This window comes from Bufo bufo, chromosome 4 (genome assembly GCF_905171765.1).
Source record: "Bufo bufo chromosome 4, aBufBuf1.1, whole genome shotgun sequence".
Taxonomy (NCBI): Eukaryota; Metazoa; Chordata; class Amphibia; order Anura; family Bufonidae; genus Bufo; species Bufo bufo.
The window spans coordinates 390262511-390290356 of record NC_053392.1 but is presented as its reverse complement, the minus strand read 5'-3'; the positions used below and the strand labels follow the sequence as shown (position 1 = coordinate 390290356).

General features: G+C 41.7%; 1 protein-coding gene across 1 annotated transcript in view; it reads left to right on the top strand.

The window, feature by feature from the left end:
* NMBR (neuromedin B receptor) overlaps nt 1–27846 on the top strand; it is a 709507-nt gene that overhangs the window by 493350 nt on the left and 188311 nt on the right. The window contains exon 2 of the mRNA XM_040430097.1: nt 11705–12053. Within this exon, the coding sequence (XP_040286031.1) occupies nt 11705–12053 (349 nt within the window). The remainder of the gene's footprint in view (nt 1–11704; nt 12054–27846) is intronic.

The window sequence follows — 27846 nt, the reverse complement described above, 5'->3', positions numbered from 1 at the left end:
AGAGGTCTGCTTTGTCCTCCCTTAGGCGTGCACTTAGCGATGATGACAGTCGGGTGGGAGCATGTGTTGCGTACGATCAGGGACATGGCCATGATACTGGTGATGGTGACATAAGTGACGAGCAGACAGTAGTAGATGATCACATGTGGGAGCCAGGTGAAGAGAGGTCATCATCATCAGGGGGTGAGGGTGGCAGCAGGCCCGTGAGACAGCAGCAGGGTGACAGGGTGCCCATGAGCCAGCAGCATTGAAGCAGTGGGATATTTGGAGCCAAACGCTCCTGGGGTAGACCATCTGCTACTCAGGAGCCTACCTGTCAGGAAACAACTAGCGGTGTATGAGTGTTGGTGGTAAAAAGCCATACTCGTCAGTGTGGGATTTTTTTATCAAGTTGCTGGAGTATGTTAGCGTAGTGGTATGCAGAACATTTGGCAGAAGGTGAAGCATGGTCAGGGTTCTAAAGTTGGCACCACGGCCCTGTGTCTACACATTGAGCGTCACCTGGTACAGCGTACCTGGTACAGCCTGACTCAGCAACTGTTACTCCTGCATGCCTTCTACAGCAGTCAGGGCTCCTCATCTTCAGAAGAATAAAGCTGTCATTCCTTCCCTTTGTCTATTGCTCATGACTTCTTGTCATGTGTTTCACCAGCAATTGATCACCGAGGCGATGGCAAATAAACAACAGTATGCGTGCACTCATCCAACGGTGCTGAACGTGCAACTGACCAAGTTTCTGGTACTAAAGTTCCTCCCGTTTCCATATTGTGGACTGTGAACATTTCAGAGAACTGATGACTTGTGTGCACCCAAGGTTGAGTGTCCCAAACTGTCATTACTTCTCTAAAAAGGTTGTACCAGTCCTGCAGAAGGTGGGCCAGTCCTTAAGCCTGTCGGCGCCTGGTACAGTTCTTTCCAGCCCTGACATGTGGAGCTATAACTATGGTCAAGGACAATATATGTCCTTTAAAGCCCACTGGGTAAATGTGGTTCTGGCCCAGGCACACCAGCAACCTGCCCAGGTGATGGCAATGCCACCTCTGCATTGTAGTCATGGGATTTCTGCGCCAAAGTCCTTCTCTGCCTCCTCATCCTCCACCTTGTCCTCAGCCTCCACTGTAGTCACAGTTCAGAGTGGTCCTCCAGCATACCACCTATGCAAACTACAGCATAGTCACGCAGTTCTACACCTGGTCAGCCTGGGCAAATGGTGTCACACAGGGGAGGAACTGCTCTGCATAATTAACCAAGAAATAAAATCCTGGCTGTCTCCTCGCCTACAGGACATAGGAACCATGGTCACTGATAATGGAAAAAACATTCTGTTTGCCCTGCATCAGGATGGGCTGACCCATGTGCCCTGCATGGCGAATGTCTTCAATCTGGTTGTCATCGTTTCCTGAAGTTTTTCACCCAACTGCAAGAAGTCTTAAAAATGTCAAGGAAATTGTGCATGGACTTCAGCCACTCTTATCGCCCACCTTGACCTGCAAAGACAGCATGGTGTTCATCTACATCGCCTCATATACGACATTTCCACACGGATCTCCACGCTCCACAGGTTGGACTGACTACATGAGGAGAGGAAACCTGTGACCGATTTGGTGATGATGCAGACAGACAGGACTACTCCCTGGTATAACTTTGACGTTATTGGCAGCTCATGAGTGACACCTACCGTTTTCTCAAACCCTTTGAGGAGGCCACTTTATTTGTCAGTTGCCAGGACTATGGGATGAATGATGTCATTCCACAGAAGATGTGGCGCTTACATGTCATGGCCCTCTGAGCCCTGACATGGCGCCTATATTTTTTGTTCACCTGAGCCCTGTGGAGGCTGAACTGGCACTGGAGGAGGAGGAGGAGGACCACCCAGGAATTCAACATATAACTAGGTGGTTTATCTACGAAAGCGACAGGAGAGGAGCATGAGGAGCCACAGTGACAGCTGCATTATCACCATTTGGCAGAGGGGTGATTACTGGCTCTCCACAATGTTAGATCCTTGTTACCAGTCCAAAATGGGGGCCTTTTTTACACCTTCTGAGAGGGATGAAAAACTCAACTACTGTCAAGACATCCTTTGTAGTCTATGTCGCCGACCCTCATGAAGGTCTAACCGGTGGGGACCTTCTGAGCTCACGCTCCACTGCCATGACTGCTAAAAGTGGGGGAGGGGGATCTGGAGTAGTAATGAGCGGCAGAGACAATATTCAAATTTGCGATATTTCGCGAATATTTGGGCGAATATTTGTCATATATTCGCAAAAATTTAGAATTCGCAATTATTTTCTTGATTGCGAAAATCGGCAATGTAATATGCGCGTATTGCACGCGCAATATAGGCGTGGGTCACTATTGCTACATTTTTTCAAGCTGCTAGAAGTTTCCTGAGACTGGAGAAAATGATGCGCACGGCAGAACATTACAATAGCTTTATATGCAGATAGAGTGCTCCAATATATTTGCAATTGCGCAAATCGGCAATTAATGATGCGCATATTTTTGCCCTATTTTTGCCCTATACGTGCAACTTCACATTTTAGCAGGTCTGACTACATATTACTGATTGGTGCACTAAGTATTGTTGTGAACTTGTGACATCACAGCACTATGTCTGTAGCATGTATGTATGGACAGCAGAACCTATCAGCTACACTCTATCACTATCTAAACTACAATGACTATCTCCCACTAACTATCTGCATTATATATATAAGCTAACTAACTAACTAACTAACAGTAAAGCACAGAGCACAGCAATGACACTGCTGTCTCTCTCAGAACTCCATAAAACTACAGAAAATGGCTGCTGGGGAGTAAGTGGTAGGCAACTTTCCTATTGGTTGCTAGGGATGTTGCTAAGCTCAGACAAAGACATTGCAGCCTTCTCATTGGCCCACAAGCAAGAAGGGAGGTTACTGATGAAAAACAAATCTAGAATATTCGAGAATACGAATATATAGCACTATATTCTAACTCTTCGTGAATTCCTGAAATGGCGATATTCGCGATTAAAATTTGTGATTCGAATATTCGCGTCCAATACTAGTCATGAACAGTACCAACCTCATCAGCAGCAACTTGTCTTAAGTCTCTAATGAGCACTCTTCTTCACCAAATACTGACCGTGTGATAAAGGCCATAAAAGTCCAGGACTTCTTTTCCCTGATGCAAACTCATGCAAATTAAGCATAAGGCCTCCATCATACAGTCATAATTTTGCATCAGGATTTGATCATGATTTGGAAGCCAAAAGCAGGAGTGGGTCTAAAACACAGAAAGACATGCAAATATTCCCATTACATTCAATCTCTATTTTGGACTCACTCCTGTTTTTGCCTTACTAATACTGATCACATGTTAACCAAATACTGATGGTTTGAAGGTGTTTTTTTCCAAACTTCAACCAAACAAAAACAAATTCAACTCTGTGGCTATGCACCAACAAAGACTTCAGGCTACTGTTTCACATTATCACTCAGAGATAAAAATGGTCCTCTACCCTGTGTATTGTAAGACATGCTATTTTCCTAAACTTAAAAAAAAAACAACAACACTATATGGATATGCCTTGACAAGGATTTCACGTTTTCAGTGAGATTTCAAATGACATCTACCCTCTGGATGTTAAAACACATATTGTACAGTTTTGAGCTCATGTCCCCCACAGAAAATTATGTATTAAAATTATGTATTTCTGTTGAAATGAGAGGGGGGAGATATACTTGCAGGTAGCTGCTTTTGAGGTTCTGTAGCAGCTGAAGCTGTGATATAAGGCAATAATTGGAGCTAGAAGTCACTGCCAGGGACACACAGCATCAGCTCCACACTTCTCACTCCCTGGCTGACAGCTTTCCCTATTCTACACAATTCTTCTTCTTTTTAGCCATTCCCTTTAATTTAACCACCTCCGGACCGCTGTACGCACAGACGCGTCCTGGAGGTGGTTGATTCATTCCGCCTGGACGCATATACGCGTCATCTCGCGAGACGCGAGATTTCCTGTGAACGCGCGCACACAGGCGCGCGCGCTCACAGGAACGGAAGGTAAGAGAGTGGATCTCCAGCCTGCCAGCGGCGATCGTTCGCTGGCAGGCTGGAGATGTGTTTTTTTTAACCCCTAACAGGTATATTAGACGCTGTTTTGATAACAGCGTCTAATATACCTGCTACCTGGTCCTCTGGTGGCCCCCTTTGTTTGGATCGACCACCAGAGGACACAGGTAGCTCAGTAAAGTAGCACCAAGCACCACTACACTACACTACACCCCCCCCCCCCCCGTCACTTATTAACCCCTTATTAGCCCCTGATCACCCCATATAGACTCCCTGATCACCCCCCTGTCATTGATTTCCCCCCTGTCATTGATTACACCCCTGTCATTGATCACCCCCCTGTAAAGCTCCATTCAGACGTCCGCATGATTTTTACGGATCCACTGATAGATGGATCGGATCCGCAAAACGCATCCGGACGTCTGAATGAAGCCTTACAGGGGCGTGATCAATGACTGTGGTGATCACCCCATATAGACTCCCTGATCACCCCCCTGTAAAGCTCCATTCAGATGTCCGCATGATTTTTACGGATGCACTGATAGATGGATCCGATCCGCAAAACGCATCCGGACGTCTGAATGAAGCCTTACAGGGGCATGATCAATGACTGTGGTTATCACCCCATATAGACTCCCTGATCACCCCCCTGTCATTGATTACACCCCTGTCATTGATCAACCCCCTGTAAAGCTCCATTCAGATGTCTGCATGATTTTTACGGATGCACTGATAGATGGATCCGATCCGCAAAACGCATCCGGACGTCTGAATGAAGCCTTACAGGGGCGTGATCAATGACTGTGGTGATCACCCCATATAGACTCCCTGATCACCCCCCTGTCATTGATTACCCCCCCTGTCATTGATTACCCCTCTGTAAAGCTCCATTCAGACGTCCGCATGATTTTTACGGATCCACTGATAGATGGATCGGATCCGCAAAACGCATACGGACGTCTGAATGAAGCCTTACAGGGGCGTGATCAATGACTGTGGTGATCACCCCATATAGACTCCCTGATCACCCCCCTGTAAAGCTCCATTCAGATGTCCGCATGATTTTTACGGATGCACTGATAGATGGATCGGATCCGCAAAACGCATCCGGACGTCTGAATGAAGCCTTACAGGGGCATGATCAATGACTGTGGTTATCACCCCATATAGACTCCCTGATCACCCCCCTGTCATTGATTACACCCCTGTCATTGATTACCCCCCTGTAAAGCTCCATTCAGATGTCTGCATGATTTTTACGGATGCACTGATAGATGGATCGGATCCGCAAAACGCATCCGGACGTCTGAATGAAGCCTTACAGGGGCGTGATCAATGACTGTGGTGATCACCCCATATAGACTCCCTGATCACCCCCCTGTCATTGATTACCCCCCCTGTCATTGATTACCCCCCTGTAAAGCTCCATTCAGACGTCTGCATGATTTTTACGGATCCACTGATAGATGGATCGGATCCGCAAAACACATACGGACGTCTGAATGAAGCCTTACAGGGGCGTGATCAATGACTGTGGTTATCCCCCTATATAGACTCCCTGATCACCCCCCTGTCATTGATTACACCCCTGTCATTGATCACCCCCCTGTAAAGCTCCATTCAGATGTCTGCATGATTTTTACGGATGCACTGATAGATGGATCGGATCCGCAAAACGCATCCGGACGTCTGAATGAAGCCTTACAGGGGCGTGATCAATGACTGTGGTGATCACCCCATATAGACTCCCTGATCACCCCCCTGTCATTGATTACACCCCTGTAAAGCTCCATTCAGACGTCCGCATGATTTTTACGGATCCACTGATAGATGGATCGGATCCGCAAAACGCATCCGGACGTCTGAATGAAGCCTTACAGGGGCGTGATCAATGACTGTGGTGATCAACCCATATAGACTCCCTGATCACCCCCCTGTCATTGATTACACCCCTGTAAAGCTCCATTCAGACGTCCGCATGATTTTTACGGATCCACTGATAGATGGATCGGATCCGCAAACTGCATCCGGACGTCTGAATGAAGCCTTACACGGGCGTGATCAATGACTGTGGTGATCACCCCATATAGACTCTCTGATCACCCCCCTGTCATTGATCACCCCCCCTGTCATTGATCACCCCTCTGTAAGGCTCCAGACATTTTTTTGGCCCAAGTTAGCGGAATTTTTTTTTTTTTTTTTCTTACAAAGTCTCATATTCCACTAACTTGTGTCAAAAACTAAAATCTCACATGAACTCACCATACCCCTCACGGAATCCAAATGCGTAAAATTTTTTAGACATTTATATTCCAGACTTATTCTCACGCTTTAGGGCCCCTAGAATGCCAGGGCAGTATAAATACCCCACATGTGACCCCATTTCGGAAAGAAGACACCCCCAGGTATTCCGTGAGGGGCATATTGAGTCCATGAAAGATTGAAATTTTTGTCCCAAGTTAGCGGAACGGGAGACTTTGTGAGAAAAAAATTAAAAATATCAATTTCCGCTAACTTGTGCCAAAAAAAAAAAATTTCTATGAACTCGCCATGCCCCTCATTGAATACCTTGGGGTGTCTTCTTTCCAAAATGGGGTCACATATGGGGTATTTATACTGCCCTGGCATTCTAGGGGCCCCAAAGCGTGAGAAGAAGTCTGGTATCCAAATGTCTAAAAATGCCCTCCTAAAAGGAATTTGGGCACCTTTGCGCATCTAGGCTGCAAAAAAGTGTCAAACATCTGGTATCGCCGTACTCAGGAAAAGTTGGGGAATGTGTTTTGGGGTGTCATTTTACATATACCCATGCTGGGTGAGAGAAATATCTTGGTCAAATGCCAACTTTGTATAAAAAAATGGGAAAAGTTGTCTTTTGTCAAGATATTTCTCTCACCCAGCAAGGGTATATGTAAAATGACACCCCAAAACACATTCCCCAACTTCTCCTGAATACGGCGATACCACATGTGTGACACTTTTTTGCAGCCTAGGTGGGCAAAGGGGCCCATATTCCAAAGAGCACCTTTAGGATTTCACAGGTCATTTACCTACTTACCACACATTAGGGCCCCTGGAAAATGCCAGGGCAGTATAACTACCCCACAAGTGACCCCATTTTGGAAAGAAGACACCCCAAGGTATTCCGTGAGGGGCATGGCGAGTTCCTAGAATTTTTTATTTTTTGTCACAAGTTAGTGGAAAATGATGATTTTTTTTTTTTTTTTTTTTCATACAAAGTCTCATATTCCACTAACTTGTGACAAAAAATAAAAACTTCCATGAACTCACTATGCCCATCAGCGAATACCTTGGGGTCTCTTCTTTCCAAAATGGGGTCACTTGTGGGGTAGTTATACTGCCCTGGCATTCTAGGGGCCCAAATGTGTGGTAAGGAGTTTGAAATCAAATTCTGTAAAAAATGACCTGTGAAATCCAAAAGGTGCTCTTTGGAATATGGGCCCCTTTGCCCACCTAGGCTGCATAAAAGTGTCACACATCTGGTATCTCCGTACTCAGGAGAAGTTGGGGAATGTGTTTTGGGGTGTAATTTTACATATACCCATGCTGGGTGAGAGAAATATCTTGGCAAAAGACAACTTTTCCCATTTTTTTATACAAAGTTGGCATTTGACCAAGATATTTATCTCACCCAGCATGGGTATATGTAAAAAGACACCCCAAAACACATTCCTCAACTTCTCCTGAATACAGAGATACCAGATGTGTGACACTTTTTTGCAGCCTAGGTGGGCAAAGGGGCCCATATTCCAAAGAGCACCTTTTGGATTTCACAGGTCATTTTTTACAGAATTTGATTTCAAACTCCTTACCACACATTTGGGCCCCTAGAATGCCAGAGCAGTATAACTACCCCACAAGTGACCCCATTTTGGAAAGAAGAGACCCCAAGGTATTCGCTGATGGGCATAGTGAGTTCATGGAAGTTTTTATTTTTTGTCACAAGTTAGTGGAATATGAGACTTTGTATGAAAAAAAATAAAATAAAAAAAATCATCATTTTCCACTAACTTGTGACAAAAAATAAAAAATTCTAGGAACTTGCCATGCCCCTCACGGAATACCTTGGGGTGTCTTCTTTCCAAAATGGGGTCACTTGTGGGGTAGTTATACTGCCCTGGCATTCTAGGGGCCCAAATGTGTGGTAAGGAGTTTGAAATCAAATTCTGTAAAAAATGACCTGTGAAATCCGAAAGGTGCTCTTTGGAATATGGGCCCCTTTGCCCACCTAGGCTGCAAAAAAGTGTCACACATCTGGTATCTCCGTACTCAGGAGAAGTTGGGGAATGTGTTTTGGGGTGTAATTTTACATATACCCATGCTGGGTGAGAGAAATATCTTGGCAAAAGACAACTTTTCCCATTTTTTTATACAAAGTTGGCATTTGACCAAGATATTTCTCTCACCCAGCATGGGTATATATAAAATGACACCCCAAAACACATTCCCCACCTTCTTCTGAGTACGGAGATACCAGATGTGTGACACTTTTTTGCAGCCTAGGTGGGCAAAGGGGCCCATATTCCAAAGAGCACCTTTAGGATTTCACAGGTCATTTACCTACTTACCACACATTAGGGCCCCTGGAAAATGCCAGGGCAGTATAACTACCCCACAAGTGACCCCATTTTGGAAAGAAGACACCCCAAGGTATTCCGTGAGGGGCATGGCGAGTTCCTAGAATTTTTTATTTTTTGTCACAAGTTAGTGGAAAATTATGATTTTTTTTTTTTTTTTTTTTCATACAAAGTCTCATATTCCACTAACTTGTGACAAAAAATAAAAACTTCCATGAACTCACTATGCCCATCAGCGAATACCTTGGGGTCTCTTCTTTCCAAAATGGGGTCACTTGTGGGGTAGTTATACTGCCCTGGCATTCTAGGGGCCCAAATGTGTGGTAAGGAGTTTGAAATCAAATTCTGTAAAAAATGACCTGTGAAATCCAAAAGGTGCTCTTTGGAATATGGGCCCCTTTGCCCACCTAGGCTGCAAAAAAGTGTCACACATCTGGTATCTCCGTACTCAGGAGAAGTTGGGGAATGTGTTTTGGGGTGTAATTTTACATATACCCATGCTGGGTGAGAGAAATATCTTGGCAAAAGAAAACTTTTCCCATTTTTTTATACAAAGTTGGCATTTGACCAAGATATTTATCTCACCCAGCATGGGTATATGTAAAAAGACACCCCAAAACACATTCCTCAACTTCTCCTGAATACAGAGATACCAGATGTGTGACACTTTTTTGCAGCCTAGGTGGGCAAAGGGGCCCATATTCCAAAGAGCACCTTTTGGATTTCACAGGTCATTTTTTACAGAATTTGATTTCAAACTCCTTACCACACATTTGGGCCCCTAGAATGCCAGAGCAGTATAACTACCCCACAAGTGACCCCATTTTGGAAAGAAGAGACCCCAAGGTATTCACTGATGGGCATAGTGAGTTCATGGAAGTTTTTATTTTTTGTCACAAGTTAGTGGAATATGAGACTTTGTATGAAAAAAAATAAAATAAAAAAAATCATCATTTTCCACTAACTTGTGACAAAAAATAAAAAATTCTAGGAACTTGCCATGCCCCTCACGGAATACCTTGGGGTGTCTTCTTTCCAAAATGGGGTCACTTGTGGGGTAGTTATACTGCCCTGGCATTCTAGGGGCCCAAATGTGTGGTAAGGAGTTTGAAATCAAATTCTGTAAAAAATGACCTGTGAAATCCGAAAGGTGCTCTTTGGAATATGGGCCCCTTTGCCCACCTAGGCTGCAAAAAAGTGTCACACATCTGGTATCTCCGTACTCAGGAGAAGTTGGGGAATGTGTTTTGGGGTGTCATTTTACATATACCCATGCTGGGTGAGAGAAATATCTTGGCAAAAGACAACTTTTCCCATTTTTTTATACAAAGTTGGCATTTGACCAAGATATTTCTCTCACCCAGCATGGGTATATATAAAATGACACCCCAAAACACATTCCCCACCTTCTTCTGAGTACGGAGATACCAGATGTGTGACACTTTTTTGCAGCCTAGGTGGGCAAAGGGGCCCATATTCCAAAGAGCACCTTTCGGATTTCACAGGTCATTTTTTACAGAATTTGATTTCAAACTCCTTACCACACATTTGGGCCCCTAGAATGCCAGGGCAGTATAACCACCCCACAAGTGACCCCATTTTGGAAAGAAGAGACCCCAAGGTATTTCGTGATGGGCATAGTGAGTTCATAGAAGTTTTTATTTTTTGTCACAAGTTAGTGGAATATGAGACTTTGTAAGAAAAAAAAAAAATTAAAAATCATCATTTTCCGCTAACTTGTGACAAAAAATAAAAAGTTCTATGAACTCACTATGCCCATCAGCGAATACCTTAGGGTGTGTACTTTCCGAAATGGGGTAATTTGTGGGGTGTTTGTACTGTCTGGGCATTGTAGAACCTCAGGAAACATGACAGGTGCTCAGAAAGTCAGAGCTGCTTCAAAAAGCGGAAATTCACATTTTTGTACCATAGTTTGTAAACGCTATAACTTTTACCCAAACCATTTTTTTTTTACCCAAACATTTTTTTTTTATCAAAGACATGTAGAACAATAAATTTAGAGCAAAATTTATATATGGATGTCGTTTTTTTTGCAAAATTTTACAACTGAAAGTGAAAAATGTCATTTTTTTGCAAAAAAATCGTTAAATTTCGATTAATAACAAAAAAAGTAAAAATGTCAGCAGCAATGAAATACCACCAAATGAAAGCTCTATTAGTGAGAAGAAAAGGAGGTAAAATTCATTTGGGTGGTAAGTTGCATGACCGAGCAATAAATGGTGAAAGTAGTGTAGGTCAGAAGTGTAAAAAGTGGCCTGGTCTTTCAGGGTGTTTAAGCACTGGGGGCTGAGGTGGTTAATGACCATGACGGTAGAATATAAACTTGCCTTCTTCTGGATCTACAGGCTGAACTGGGACAGATGTCTTTTTTTAAGCCTTACAACTATGTTACTATGATTGTGATTGTACACCGTCCCTAAGATTGTTTTCTGTCAGACACTGTAAGACTCATCCACACTCATTCACAGCCCAACACAGAATGACGTTCTGCTCATTCCACAAGAGCGCCTCCTTGTCTGCTGCATTGCTGATTGACTCATCCAAGCTGTCTGTTGGCCTGTAAGCCAATCAGGGCAAGACTTTCTCCCCAACTTCCTCTTAGGGCCATGTGAGCATCCTTCTTTTTTCTCCCTAGTGCCTTTTCCTGCTGATATGTGCAGTAAAATGGCAGAAACCAGAAAAGGTTTGCGTTTGGTTGCTGGATGAAATTTTGGAAAAATGGTTCGCTCCTCTCTAAAATACTGTATATTGACACTTTTTTGGGAAGAAACGTTTTTCCACTCCCATACAAGCCTTTCAACAATAGACTTCCCTGAGTCCTGTAGAGGAGATGAGACTGAGGGACCACCAGCCAGCTATGTGAAACAAAACTTTATTCAACTGCATAATTTGCATACGTTATATAACCATATTGTTACTATACATTTAATTAAATCATGCTTGTTTTTATGGAAGCATTAACTTGGTCCCATTGGTTATGTACCATGTAATTTAATTTTTTTACATGTATTTATATCTTGCCGTTTCAGATACAAAGCTATCGTAAATCCAATGGACATCCAAACATCAAGTGCTGTTCTGTGGACGTGTATAAAAGCTACAGCCATCTGGATCATTTCAATGCTTTTGGCAGTCCCTGAAGCCGTGTTTTCTGAAGTGGCACATATCAACGGATCAGACAATGTCAGCTTCACAGCTTGTATCCCATATCCACAAAATGATGACATGCATCCAAAGATCCATTCTGTCCTTATATTCTTGGTTTACTATCTTGTTCCACTGACTATTATAAGTGTTTACTATTATCATATTGCTAGGACTTTAATTAAAAGTGCACACAACATCCCTGGAGAATATAGCGAGCATTCAAAACGACAGGTCAGTACTTTTAAAATGATAAAAAATAAATATGTGTATATAACTAGAACAGGTTAAACATAGTGTGACGGCATTTTATTTTAGTCTCATTAATTAGATGTAAGAGTGTAGAATGCAAATAATGTTTTGATATTTTCTAAAATGAAAACATCTTTCAAATGCTGTTATAATCCAGTTGCCCAGTTGGTTATTTAATGTGCTCCAACTCTTGTATATGTTTTGCTCACCTGCCATTTACTGACTTTAAGCTTTTGTACTATATATTGGTTCACTATAGGAGCCTGTCATAAACCCATCAGAATGGTCATCATCCTCAAAGTTCATTATTTTATATCTGTGACTTGGAATTAAGTTTCATGAGAATGACTTCATAAATTCATTATTTCAAATGTCAGTATGTCTTGCTTAACACTAGAACACTAGGTTAGCAAACATACTGTACATGTTATACTCTAGCAAAAATATAAAATTTACTATACTTAGAGCCTTGGATGTCTTCCATTTCTCTGTATGCAATTTCCATTCATCTAAATGTCAGCCACTTAAATGCTCAATCCTCTGGGTTCAAGAAGGTATATATATATATAGATAGATAGATATACACATCTTTATTTGTTGTTACACATCAAGTTAACAATGACAAGGAATGTTTAACCCCTTAAGGACACGGCCATATTTCACCTTAAGGACCAGGCCATTTTTTGCAAATCTGATCAGTGTCACTTTAAGTGGTGATAACTTTAAAACGCTTTTACTTATACAGGCCATTCTGAGATTGTTTTTTCGTCACATATAGTACTTCATGAGACTGGTAAAATGGAGTAAAAAAAATTCACTTTTATTTATAAAAAAATACCAAATTTGCCCCAAATTTTTTAAAATTAGCAAATTTCCAAATTTAAATTTGTCTACTTCTATAATGCATACTAATATCTACAAAAATAGTTATTACTTTATATTCCCCATATGTCTACTTCATGTTAGGATAATTTTGGGAATGACATTTTATTTTTGGGGGACATTACAAGGCTTAGAAGTTTAGAAGTAAATATTCAAATTTCTCCGAAATTTTCAAAAACCAACTTTTTAAGGACCAGTTCAGGTCTGAAGTCCCTTTGTGAGGCTTACATAATAGAAACCACCCAAAATGACCCTATTCTAGAAACTACACCCCTCAAGGTATTCAAAACTGATTTTACAAACGTCGTTAACCCTTTAGGTGTTCCACAAGAATGAATGGAAAATAGAGATACAATTTAAAAATTTCACTTTTTTGGCAGATTTTCCATTTTTATATTTTTTTTTTCCAGTTACAAAGCAAGGGTTAACAGCCAAACAAAACTCAATATTTATGGCCCTGATTCTGTAGTTTACAGAAACACCCCATATGTGGTCGTAAACTACTGTACGGGCACCCGGCAGGGCGAAGAAGGAAAGGAATGCCATACGGTTTTTGGAAGGCAGATTTTGCTGGACTGGTTTTTTGACACCATGTCCCATTTGAAGCCCCCCTGATGCACCCCTAGAGTAGAAACTCCATAAAAGTGACCCCATCAAAGAAACTACACCCCTCAAGGTATTAAAAACAGATTTTACAAACGTCGTTAACCCTTTAGGTGTTTCACAAGAATGAATGGAATATAGAGATACAATTTAAAGATTTCACTTCTTTGGCAGATTTTCCATTTTAATATTTTTTTTCCAGTTACAAAGCAAGGGTTGACAGCCAAACAAAACTCAATATTTATGGCTCTGATTCTTTAGTTTACAGAAACAACCCGTATGTGGTCGTAAACTCCTGTACGGGCACACGGCAGGGTGCAGAAGGAAAGGAATACCATACGGTTTTTGGAAGGCAGATTTTGCTGGACAGTATTTTTTGACACCATGTCCCATTTGAAGCCCCCCTGATGCACCCCTAGAGTAGAAACTCCATAAAAGTGACCCCATCTAAGAAACTACACCCCTCAAGGTATTCAAAACTGATTTTTACAAACGTCATTAACCCTTTAGGTGTTCCACAAGAATGAATGAAATATAGAGATACAATTTCAAAATTTCACTTTTTTGGCAGATTTTCCATTAAAAAAAATTTTTTCCAGTTACAAAGCAAGGGTTAACAGCCAAACAAAACTCAATATTTATGGCCCTGATTCTGTAGTTTACAGAAACACCCCATATGTGGTCGTAAACTGCTGTATGGGCACACAGCAGGGTGCAGAAGGAAAGGAATGCCATACAGTTTTTGGAAGACAGATTTTGCTGGACTGTTTTTTTTCGACACCATGTCCCATTTGAAGCCCCCCTGATGCACCCCTAGAGTAGAAACTCCAAAAAAGTGACCCCATTTTAGAAACTATGGGATAGGGTTTAAGTTTTGATGGTACTAAGTCTAGGGTACATATGATTTTTGGTTGCTCTATATCACACTTTTTGTGAAGCAAGGTAACAAGAAATAGATGTTTTAGCACCATTTTTTATTTTTTTTTATTTACAACATTCATCTGACAGGTTAGGTCAAGTGGTATTTTTATAGAGCAGGTTGTCACGGACGCGGCGATACCTAATCTGTATACAATTTTTTTATTTATGTAAGTTTTACACAATGATTTAATTTTTGAAACCAAAAAAATCATGTTTTAGTGTCTCCATAGTCTGAGAGCCATATTTTTTTCAGTTTTTGGGTGATTATCTTAAGTAGGGTCTCACTTTTTGCGGGATGAGATGACGGTTTGATTGGCACTATTTTGAGGTGCATATGAATTTTTGATCACTTGCTATTACACTTTTTGTGATATAAGATGACAAAAAATTGCTTTTTTTACACCGTTTTTTTTTTTTAACGGTGTTCACCTGAGGGGTTAGGTCATGTGATATTTTTATAGAGCCGGTCGATTCGGACGCGGCGATACCTAATATGTATCCTTTTTTTTACTTACTTAAGTTTTACACAATAACAGCTTTTTTTAAACAAAAAAAATTATGTTTTAGTGTCTCCATATTCTGAGCCATAGTTTTTTTTATTTTTTGGCCAATTGTTTTAGGTAGGGTCTAATTTTTTGCGAAATGAGGTGACGGTTAGTTTGGTACTATTTTGGTGGGCATACGCCTTTTTGATCGCTTGCTGTTGTACTTTTTGTGATGTAAGGTGACAAAAAAAATGTTTATTTAGCACAGTTTTTATTTTTTATTTTTTACGGTGATCATCTGAGGGGTTAGGTCATGTGATATGTTTATAGAGCCGGTCGATACGGACGCGGCGATACCCAATGTCTACTTTTTCTTTTTACCTATTTTTTTTAACTTTATTTGGGGAAAATGACGTTTTTGTTTATTTTTAATTGAAACTTTTAATTTTTTGGGGGGGAAAACTTTATTTTTTCAACTTTTTTTTTACTTTATTTTTTGTCCTACTTTGGGACTTCAACTTTTGGGGGTCTAATCCCTTTTACAATGCATTTCAATACTTCTGTATTGGAATGCATTGGCTATATGAGTAATACTGTGTGCCTTCCATGCCATCGGGTCCCCCCTACAGCCGCATGGGGACCCGATGGCAACACCGCCAGTCGCCGCCGCAACAGTGAAAAGCCGCAAACCACAGGTCTGAATTCTTCATATGTCTGGGCTATGGGGCAGAGTGGCAAGACAAAAGCCTTTTCTTACGAAGAAAAGCATCCAAGCCAGGCTACTATTTGCAAAAACACATCTGAAGTCTACCAAAAGCATGTGGGAAAAGGTGTTATGGTCTGATGAAACCAAGGTTGAACTTTTTAGCCATAATTCCAAAAGATATGTTTGGCGCAAAAACAACACTGCACATCACCAAAAGAACACCATCCCCACAGTGAAGCATGTTGGTGGCAGCATCATGCTTTGGAGCTGTTTTTCTTCAGCTGTAACTGAGGCCTTAGTTAAGCTAGAGAGAATTATGAACAGTTCCAAATACCAGTCAATATTGGCACAAAACCTTCAGGCTTCTGCTAGAAAGCTGAACATGAATAGGAACTTCATCTTTCAGCATGACAACGACCCAAAGCATACATCCAAATCAGCAAAGGAATGGCTTAACCAGAAGAAGATTAAAGTTTTGGAATGGCCCAGCCAGAGCCCAGACCTGAATCCGATTGAAAATCTGTGGGGTGATCTGAAGAGGGCTGTGCACAGGAGATGGCCTCGCAATCTGACAGATTTGGAGTGCTTTTGCAAAAAAGAGTGGGCAAATCTTGCCAAGTCAAAATGTGCCATGCTGGGACTGGGAATATTGTCAAAGTTGAGGGACGCATGGATTCCACTCAGTATCAGCAGATTCTGGAGACCAATGTCCAGGAATCAGTCACAAAGCTGAAGCTGCGCCGAGGCTGGATCTTTCAATAAGACAACGACCCTAAACACTGCTCAAAATCCACTAAGGCATTTATGCAGAGGAACAAGTACAACATTCTGGAATGGCCATCTCAGTCCCCAGACCTGAATATAATTGAAAATCTGTGGTGTGACTTAAAGAGAACTGTCCATGCTCAGAAGCCATCAAACCTGAATGAACTAAAGATGTTTTGTAAAGAGGAATGGTCCAAAATACCTTCAACCAGAATCCAGACTCTCATTGGAACCTACAGGAAGCGTTTAGAGGCTGTCATTTCTGCAAAAGGAGGATCTACTAAATATTGATTTCATTTCTTTTTTGTGGTGCTCAAATTTATGCACCTGCCTAATTTTGTTTAAACAATTATAGCACACTTTCTGTAAATCCAATAAACTTCATTTCACTTCTCAAATATCACTGTGTGTGTCTCCTATATGACATATTTAACTGACATTTTTTATTGTAACAACCAACGATTTATACAGGAAAATCATGATGATTAACAAGGTTGCCCAAACTTTCGCATCCCACTGTATGTATGTAGCCTCCTAACGTACTATTGGGCCTACTATTTTAACCATTGACTATTAAAAGTTATCTTTTAAGGCAATCCCACTTTTCAATTACACTTTTAATAATTACGGGTGCCATATAGAATATTATTTGTGATCATTCTCATTCAGGAATCATCAAAAATACGGGGGGAAAAAAACTTTAGTTTTTTCTTTTAGGTATAGCCCGATGGCTGATGTTATTAAAGATAACTGGAGTATCATTGCCAACGATACAAGTTCCTATCTTAGGATTCCCGCCCCCTTGTCGCCTTTAGACGTTGCCATACGTTACGCAACAAATTGGTCCACAGCCACTTTCAAGATTTGAGAAATAAGACTTGGCTGGACGCATGGCAACCGAAGGGCAACAAACACTGCGGTAATTGTTCTATGTGTCGCTTTAACCCTCAGTGGTCCACAGTGAATTTTGAGGGCATTTTTCATAGAGTAAATACTTTGATCACTTGCAAAACAAAATTTGTAGTTTACATTTTACTGTGCAGATGTGGTATGTTCTACATTGGTAAAACAGTGCGCAGTTTATTTGAATGTATCCGGGAACATATCCATTCAATTGAGACAGGTAAAGGGGTCCCCCGGTAAATTGATCATATTAGATCTGCACATAATGGCGATGTATCTGTCCTCAGGTTTGCTGGACTTGAAACCGTACCTCTCGCTCCCAGAGGGGGCGACAGGGGACGCGATCTATTGAAAAGAGAAGGACGCTGGATCATACGTTCTGCACCCACTGGCCCCTTAGGTTTAAATGAGAAACTGGACATGAGTGTTTTTCTGTGACATTCATAAATATGATTTTTCTGTGATATCCATAAATATGACTGCTCTGATTATTGCTTTTAATTATAAGTGTTACTATGTTTCTGTTTGGCTGACACACCAGGGTGCAGTTACGCCCACTCCATGATGCAGACACCACAATTAGTGCATTTAGTCAGCACCTGTGGTACTACTGGGCGTATAAAAATGCAGTCACTCCTTGAGAGTCAGTCAAATGTGACCAGATGAAGCGTGGACAACGCGAAACGGCCGTCGCCATGTAACCTGCAATTGTATCCTGTTTTGTATCCCTCCTTTCTGCTGAAATAAAAAGGACATTTTGCAACGTAAGGTGAGTGCCGCCATTTATCTTTATTCACTGGATCCTTCACATTGTCTCCCACCCAGTCTTCTGCTGAAAGATCAGAGTTAGCACCTGCAGCTGATGTCCATCAGTCTTTCACCTCACCCCCTTGCAAATCAGCCAAGCCTGAGCCGCAAGTCATGCAGCAGTCTCTTCTGCTTTTCGATGACTCTACTAGCCATCCACATAGCCCTGCCTCAGAAGTGGAAGAGATTGAGTGGGCCGATGCCCAACCACTTATGTTTCAAGATGTGTACATGGGAGGACCACTGCAGCACGTCTCAGATGATGACGAAACACAGGTGCCAACTGCTGTGGCTTTCAAAAGTGTGCAGACCAACAAGGAGGCCAGGGGTGAAGACTGGATGAAAGATGATGTGTAGGGCGATGAGGTCCTCGACCCCAAATGGAATCAAGGTCATGCGAGTGACCTGTGTATTTTGGAGGAAGAAGCAGTGGTCGACAAAGCCACCAACACAGCAGAAGAGGGAGCAGGGTGCAAAAGCGGAGCGGCCGTCCCCTAGACAGTACGCCTGCTACTGCCCAACGCAGCAAGGGAGCTAGCACCCTAAAGCCAGCTCCAAGGAGTTCCCTGGCTTGGCAGTTCTTCAGACAATGTGCTGACAAGACACGAGTGCTTTGCACGCTGTGCAATCAGAGCCTGAAGCGAGGCATAAACGTTCTCACCCTGAGAGCAACCTGCATGACCAGGCATCTAAGTGCAAAGCATGAGCTGCAGTGGAGTAGACACCTCAAAAACAAAGAAAGGTCTCTGGCTCCTCCTGCTTCCTCTTCTGCTGCAGTCTCAGCCTCTTCATCCACCTCTGGAGTGACAGTGGCACCTGCCACCCCGCAAACAGAGGATCTGCCAGCAACACCAACACCTGGGTCACCAAGAATCTCCACACTGGAGTGGAAGAGGAAGTACCCCCCTACCAACCCGCGATCCCTGGCCTTGAATGGCAGCATTTAAAAATGACTGGCCTTTGAAATGCTGTCATTCTGTCTGGTGGAGACGGAGAGTTTTAAAAGCCTTATGGCGGTGGCTGTCCCACAGTACGTCGTGCCCAGCCGCCACTACTTTTCCAGGCGTGCCATCCCTTCCCTGAACAACCAAGCGGGGGACAAAATAAGGTGTGCACTGCGCAACACCATCTATGGCAAGGTCCATCTAACTACGGATACGTGGACCAGTATGCACGGTCAGAGACGTTCTATCTCCATAACAGCACACTGGTTAAATGCAGTGGTGGCTGGGACTGCAGTTTGGCGCATGTCCTTCCACCACAAGGATTGCAGGGTGCTTCTCTTTGCCTCCTGTTGCTTTCTCCTCCTACTCCGCTTCCTCATCCTCTACCACCTCCTCATCCGGTCAGCGTAACACCTTCACACTGCTGGATACCCTTTACAAGGACAATGTACTGTCCTTAATTCTGTCACTGGAGCGTGATCGTAAGATGCGCAAGTACAAGCACATGCTGGTAGATGCGCTGCTGGTGGCATTCCCACCTGACAGCGGGGGCACAATGGAAGCACAAGGCAAAGGCAGAGGAGGAGAAAGAGGTCGCCAATGCAGCTAGGGCACCACCAGCACCTTAGAAGGCAGGGTTAGCATGGCCGAAATGTGGAAAAGCTTTGTCAGCACGCCACAACAACCAGCACCACCAGCTGATATGGAACGTCTTAGCAGGAGGCACCATTTCAGCAACATGGTGGGGCAGTATGTGTGCACATGCCTACACGTACTGAATGACGGGTCTGCCCCCTTCAACTTCTGGGTCTCCAAATTGGGAACATGGCCTGAGCTTGCCCTTTACGCCTTGTTGGTGCTTGCCGCCTGCCCTGCAGCCAGTGTCTGAACGTGTGTTTAGCACGGCAGGGGGGCGTTATCACAGACGAGCGCAGCCGCCTGTCCACAGCCAATGTGGACAAGCTCACATTCATTAAAATGAACCAGGCATGGATCCCACAGGACTTGTCCGTACCTTGTGCAGAATAGACATGTATACCGGCCTTACCCAGCCATTGTTATGCTACAGCGCAATTGCTCATTTTTTTAATTTTTTTTATTTCCCACTGTTTTGGAGTGCACCCTAATAAAAAAAAAAAGTAAAATACAAAAAAAAATTTAACAAAAATTAAAACCAAAGAACAGTGTTGGCTACCTCGTCCTCCTCCAACGCCGCTTCCACTGACATCGCTACGTCCTCCGCCTCCTCAAACTCCTACTCCATATGGACCTCCACCTCGTAAATCAAGATTATTATTTTTAATTTGTACGTATTTTATTTTATGTCATTTCACTAATTTGTCTGTCACATATTCGGGTGAAATTCACCAATTTTTTGGTGTGATATACCCCTGCTCTACCTAGTAGACAGGTAAAAACATTTCACTAATTTGTCTGTTACATAATTGGGTGACATTTGACCATTTTTGCCATGATTAAACCCCTGCTTTGCATAGGTGACAGGGACATACATTTAAAAAAAATCGTCTGTTACATTTTCAGGTGATATTTTACCAATTTTGCCGTATACAAACCCTTGCTCTGCATAGGTTACAGGGAATGAAATTTCAAAAATTCTTCTTTAATTGATGCGCGCCACCTCCTTTACTTGTAAGCTTCGGCTTCAATAATTTGTCCCACTTTTCTGCTCGATCAACATTTAATTTCATCCATTGACCTCCCTTGGATGTGGTATCTCTTTCTCACGCTCCATCTCCGGCGTGGAACCCTGATTCGCCGATAACCATGATCAACATGGTAGGCACAGAAAAGAAAATCGAAAGTTGATAGAGAAGATATCCAAATGGATCGTGGACGTCACGAGGACGTGCGATCAGGCAGAAGTTATCTAGAGTCAACAAAACGGCAGCAGGGCATCTCCTGTCTAACGGTTCCAAATCCAAAATACCCCAGTGACATTCCCTATAATTTTTTAATAATCATTCCAATAACAGGGCATCTTAAGAGTCCTTTATTGTTATTTATCGTCACTACTACCTCCCCGAGTCAGGAGTGGGTAATTGTCGCGAGCCCCCTCCTTAACTTAGAAGCTTCTGCTTCAATACTTTGTCCCACATTTCCACTCGATCACATTGAATTTCATCTATTGACCTCCCTTGGATGTAGTATCCCTTTCTCACGCTCCCTCTCCGGCGTGGAACCCTGATTCGCCGATAACCGTGATCAACATGGTAGGCGCAGAAAAGAATATCGAAAGTTGATACAGAAGATATCCAATTGGATCGTGAACATCACGGGGACGTGCGACATGGTGGGGCAGTAAGTGTGCACACGCCTACATGTACTGACTGATGGGTCTGCCCCCTTCAACTTCTGGGTCTCTAAATTGGGCACATGGCCTGAGCTTGCCTTGGAGGCGCTGGCCTGCCCTGCAGCCAGTGTATTTTCTGAACATTTGTTTAGCACGACTGGAGGGGGTTATCACAGGTTATATTTCCCAATGTTTTGGGGTGTACGCTAATTTAAACCAATTATTTTTTTTTTAACCAAAAAACAATGTAGGCTACTTCCTACCTACTGCTGCTTCCACCTACAACGCCACATCCACTGCTTCCTCAACCTCCTACTCCATATTGACCTCGTCCTCCTAGATTAAGATTATTATTTTTACGTATTTTATGGTATTTAAAGTCATTTCCCTATCCACATTTGTTTGCAGAGCACTTGCCATGCTCTTAACCACATTTTGATTCCATTTGCAACCCTCTAGCCCTTGCCATGACATTTTTAGAGACATTTTAGTGCTCCAAAGTTCGGGTCCCCATTGACTTCAATGGGGTTCGGGGTCAAGTTCAGGTCAAGTTCAGGTCAAGTTCGAGTCCCGAACTCAAACTTTTTTGTGAAGTTCGGTCTAACCCATCGAACCCGAACATTCAGGTGTCCGTTCAACTCTAATCGCAGCCCTCAATCAGTATTTTCTGGAAGCATGCAAATGCACTATAATATATTTTCTATGTTAGAATTAAGTATATTATAAGTATATAACACCCCTCTGTGTATCACACCTATTGATAGCACAACATTACCAGTCCTTAAAAGGACTTTTGCGGCCTTATTAGCTAGTGTTTGGTTCCTAACAGCCTGTCCCTTCTCCAAAATCCAACCCCACCCTACACTGGCAAAACACATGATGTAAAATGGCTGCCAGATTGGGTTCTGTTATAGGGTTGGGGGGGTGTCCGTGTACTGAAACGTCTTAATTGGCTGTCCTGTCCCACCTGATGGATGTGTCATGGGTCAAAGTTCGGCGCAATGCAAACCGACCGACCGCCGGGCGAACCGCAAGGCCATCAGTAGTTATCACATTTAGTTAATGCGTTACCTTGGTACTGGACTAACCGCAGGCTTAAGGACTTGAACTTAAAGCATGGTAGGTATCCATGATGCCGTCAGTTTAGGTAATTAAACCTGCAGTTGGGCTGATACACACATTCGAAATCTGGATTCATAAGTGAAGATGTGTCAAATCTGGCCTTAGGGATGTTTCACTTCTCTCCAGCCCACCAGTCTTTGTGGAATCTGATCTCATAGTTTCCTATTCGGTCAGTTTTGTGTCCAGTGGCATCAGTCTTGCTGCTAGACATCTCACTGAGGCTGACAGTAATGAACTCTAGACCGGCTAACAAAGTCAACAACTTTATCATCAATTGTGTTGGCTCATATTTCAGGTCTTTTCATCAGCACTATTTAGGGAATGCAATTGCACCCACTATAATGGTTAAACATTCTTCTTACAGAGGTTTACGTTAACGTTGAGCACTATGTTGAATAGATACTCAGTTTATCCAAACCCTGATGACTATAGTTAAATGTTATATGTGATTATTCACTTTTTCCTTTTTCTACAATCAATTGTAATACTAGCTTTTCTTAGTGGAAAAAAAAATCTGCAGGCTTAGACCTATTTTCTATTTTGTTTCTCAATAAAAGCCCCATGATTCAAGTCTATATATAAACTGCACTGTATATTAAGCTTGCCTTGCTATACACAAATCGTTTTCTTTCATGCTATTAAGTGTTATAGCCATTTTACCAGTAAAGTCATAGATCAAGGTTATATTGTTACTTGACACGTCAAATAATGGAATGTCATGACTGCGAAACAGCAAACTACACAATACAATAGAATGTAATAACCTTTCAATGTATTCTTCTAGCCCAATCAAGTATAAAATTCATTTGTAAAACCAATTCATTATCCATTTGTTCAATGCAGTTTTGTTTTGTTCTCATAAATCGGTTCAACTCTTTTCAAGTCATAGTGGTGATAGTGTTGGATAATGATAAAAAAAATAAAAATAAGCTGCACAGATTATACAGAAAATCTTTGAATGGCTGTGAATTGTTTATGCAAATACTTCAGGAATTGCAGTGGAGATAATGACCTGGAAACCGTAAAAGAAGAATTGTTTTGCTGAGCCATAGAACTAAAATAATTAACCACAGGATGAAATCTCTGGTAAATTCTAGGTGTCAAAACCTGCAGACAAGGAATCTGACTTGGAAGATAAACCAAGGAAAGAATAACAAGTAGAGAAGAGACAACTTGTTTGTTAGGGTAAATGCCTTCCATAAAAAATAAAAATTAATGACATTATATACAGTATGTTAATAGTCATGAGAAGGCTATCTATGGTTACAATCAGGCAAAAGTATAGGTAAGAAATGAAAATCTATATTTTATGAATCAGACTACAGTATGAAAATTTCACTTAAAAATTTGGTGCTGTATAAGGGCATGTTTCGGGGAGGAAGGATAACCAAAACAGCAATTCTGGCATTGTTTTTCTTATTTTTTATTTTATTTTACAATGTTAAGCATGTGAGATATATAACAAACATTTTATAATATGGATCTTTTATGAGTTATTTTGTTTGTTTCCCATACTAAATCCTATTTTAGTTATTATATTTTTTTTACTTAAAGGATAACTGTCACATTTAGACCCTATTTTCAATTTTCATATATGTAGTTACTAATAACATGATATTCCAGAATCAGTTACTATTAGACTGACTTACCCATATTTAATAAGATTCAGCCCTTAGCAACCAGTCTGCATAAAACTGCAATTTCTCTATTCAGTTAAGATGGCCGCCACTGCCCTCATCCTGAGGCTAATCCCGCCTTCCCTCACTAGCCAGTAACAATAGCCCCCCAAAAGTGTCAGTAACCAGAGCCCTCCCCCCTAAAGGGTTAATCTCCTACAGCACAAAGGGGTCCTCTTACCACATGTTGCTTTCATTTATACACTGAGCAGATGGCAGATCTCCCTGCGCTGCTTCAACTCTGCTTCCTCCAGCTCTGCTGAGTGAGGGAGCGTCTGCCAAGCGCAGGGACAGGGAGAAGTGCACACAGCCCAGGCACTGTTATCAGCTGCTGGGGAGTAGTGATGAGCGGGAGGTGCCATATTCGATTTCGCGATATTTCGCTAATATTTGTTTGAATATTCGTCAATATATTTATTCGAAATAGAATATTCCTCATTATTCTATATATTGCGAATGTTACGCGAATTTATATTCGCATTGCGAATTAAACTTTGAGTTCCTATAGGTTGTATTGCTAGAATTGACGAAGATAACGAATATCACGAATATCACTATATTCTCAATCTTCGTTATATTCTAGAAAGCCAACCATTAGGAACTCAGCTCTAAGTTTACTTCGCAATGCGATGAATATAACCTGTATTACTCGCATTGCGAATTCAACTTAGAGCTGGCTTCCTAATGGTTGTATTGCTAGAATTGACGAAGATGACGAATATCACGAATTCACGAATATAGCACTATATTCTCAATCTTCGTTATATTCTAGCAACAACCATTAGGAACTCAGCTCTAAGTTTAATTCGCGATGCGAACATATACTCGCATTGCAAATTCAACTTAGAGCTGAGTTCCTAATGGTTGTATTGCTATAATTGACGAAGATAACGAATATCACGAATATAGCACTATATTCTCAATCTTCGTTATATTCTAGAAAGCCAACCATTAGGAACTCAGCTCTAAGTTTAATTTGCGATGCGAACATATACTCGCATTGCAAATTCAACTTAGAGCTGAGTTCCTAATGGTTGTATTGCTATAAATGACGAAGATAACGAATATCACGAATATAGCACTATATCCTCAATCTTCGTTATATTCTAGAAAGCCAACCATTAGGAACTCAGCTCTAAGTTGAATTCGCAATACAAACATATACTCGCATTGCGAATTAAACTTAGAGCTGGGTTCCTAATGGTTGGCTTGCTAGAATTAACGAATATTACGAATATAGCGCTATATTCTCTATATTCGTTAATTCTAACAAACCAACCACCATTAGGAACGTTGCCTATACACAAAATTAAGTTGGATGCGCAATGCGAGTAATTTAAGTAAGTTAACTCGCATTGCGCATCCAACTTTTACCATAGTCTAGATAACCGTGATTCTCACATCCGACAGTACATTCTAGCATGGAGTCGTTCCCATGGTAATGGGGACGCTCCATGCGCACGGGAAGTCGGCACTCGGCAGACTCGGAAACGGGCACTGTCTGGAGCAGGCAAGGAGCATGGAGTCCCCCGGACATGTAAGAAGAACTGCTTTTGGGAAGTGGGAACAACTTAAAAAAAATAAAAAATAAGAAAAAGAATATTCGAATTAACGAATATATAGCACTATATTCGAAATAGTCGCGAATTAGCGAAGTGCCGATATTCGCGATTAAATCTCACTATTTGAATATTTGCGCTCAACACTACTGGGGAGGACCTGGCTTTAATCATTTACAATCCCTGGCTGTCAGTAATGTGAGCCTGCACGCAGACACAGATAGACAGACCATGCCTAGCAACCCTATTTTAAGCACAGGTAAAAGTAGGCAGTACAGGGAACAAAAATGTGGAATTAAGGGGTAATTGAATACACAGTGAAAAGTTGAAATAGGGCCACCAAGGTTATATTAATCACCACAATCCAATACTGAAAAAAAAAAATACGACCGTTATCGTTTAAAATTTATTTTTTATAGTTTTTACAATATTTCTTTGTCTTACAAGGGGATTTAAGAGGTAATGCAGTGTATTACGCCTATCTATTACTATTCTACGGCATTCTATTAGACACTGCCTATGACAGAACCTAATAGGCTTTCTTGCATGACAGACTATTGCTAGAACTCTCTCTGCCATAGCAATCTTTTGGCACTATGTGCTTGTGTCACGGGCGGGGTGGGTTAGGGGTAGGTGATGATGTGACCGAGGGACACAGTGGCTTCTAAACGATTAAGTCTCAAATCAGAGCTACAGTCAAGAGAAAAACAAAGGGGGACATTTATCAAATCTGCTACACCAGCTTTGTGGCATAAAAATATCAAAAGCGATGTTGCATGCAACTTTGTGTCCATTTTTGCAGCTTTTGGTGAAATTTTAAAACTTTTGATGTGCTTTGCAACTTTCAAAAGTGGAGTGAAAAGTTGGTCAGGATTACAGATAAAAATACTTTTATGTCTCTTTCATGATGTGCGATTAAAAAAAAAAAAAAAGTTGCAAGAATGTCAAATCTCCATGCCAGGCAAGCCCCTGATTTACTTTCCCTGACATTGGCGAAACCACATGACACTTGTGCCTAATTTAATAAAAGGGAACACTAACTTCATAAATTTAGCACAGATGCTCAAAGCAACTCCAGTCTAAAAAATAACTTCAAACACACCTACAATGATAAATGCCCCCAAAAGTACACTCCTTTTAAACATATTTGGGGTCATTTATCAAACTGGTGTAAAGTAGAACGGGGCTTAGTTGCCCATAGAAACCAATCAGATCCAACCTTTAATTTGTGATAGCTCCTTTGGAAACTGAAAGGTGGATCTGATTGATTGTTATGGGCAGCTAAGCCAGTTCTATTAGTCCTTTTGTGATTGATTTGGAGGGGCACATAATCTTAGATAGGAGACTATAGGATATTACAGTAGTCTAGGCAAGACATAATGAGGGCATGCACTGCATTTTAGTTGATTAGGGGTTTAGGAAGTAGCAGATACAAGAAATGTTTTTTGTTTGGTGGCAGCAAGAGGTGGAAGGGTTTGAATATGTGATTTCAAAAAAGAGCAGAAACAAATGTTATCCCAAGGCAGTGTATTTGTGAGAGTGGATAAAGTGCCATTCCAAGAAAAATGTATCAGTTGTAAGGAGTGGTTTTCTTAGGACAGAGGCTTGAGGGATGCTGACCGAGAAAGGGTGAGATGAGGTGGTGTGTGAGTAGGAGACCACTGAATGTTCTGTTAGCAAGGTGTGAATATATCCAGGAGAGGACCAAGTCTTTAATGTCTAGTGATGAGAGAGTTTATAACAAGGAGTGTGTAAAAGGCAAAGGACAAGTCTAGAAAGAGTAGCAAAGGATACTGATGTTTAGCTTTCGGCTGCTAGACGATCAGTAGTGGCTTTAATTAGGGCAGTTTATTGGAGTGATGGAGTCAAAGCTATATTGTAATTGATGAAAACGTGAGTGGGATGAGAGGTGGGAAGACAGTTCAAGTTGAACATGCTATTCTAGGAATTTTGATGCAAATGAGAAGAGTGAGATGGAGTAATAGCTGGAAAAAGAAGATAAGTCTCCTTGAAGACTGTTGTAATGGTGGGAGGTTTAAAAGAAGATAAAAATACACAATTAGTAAGTGATAGATTAAAGAGGTGGGTTCA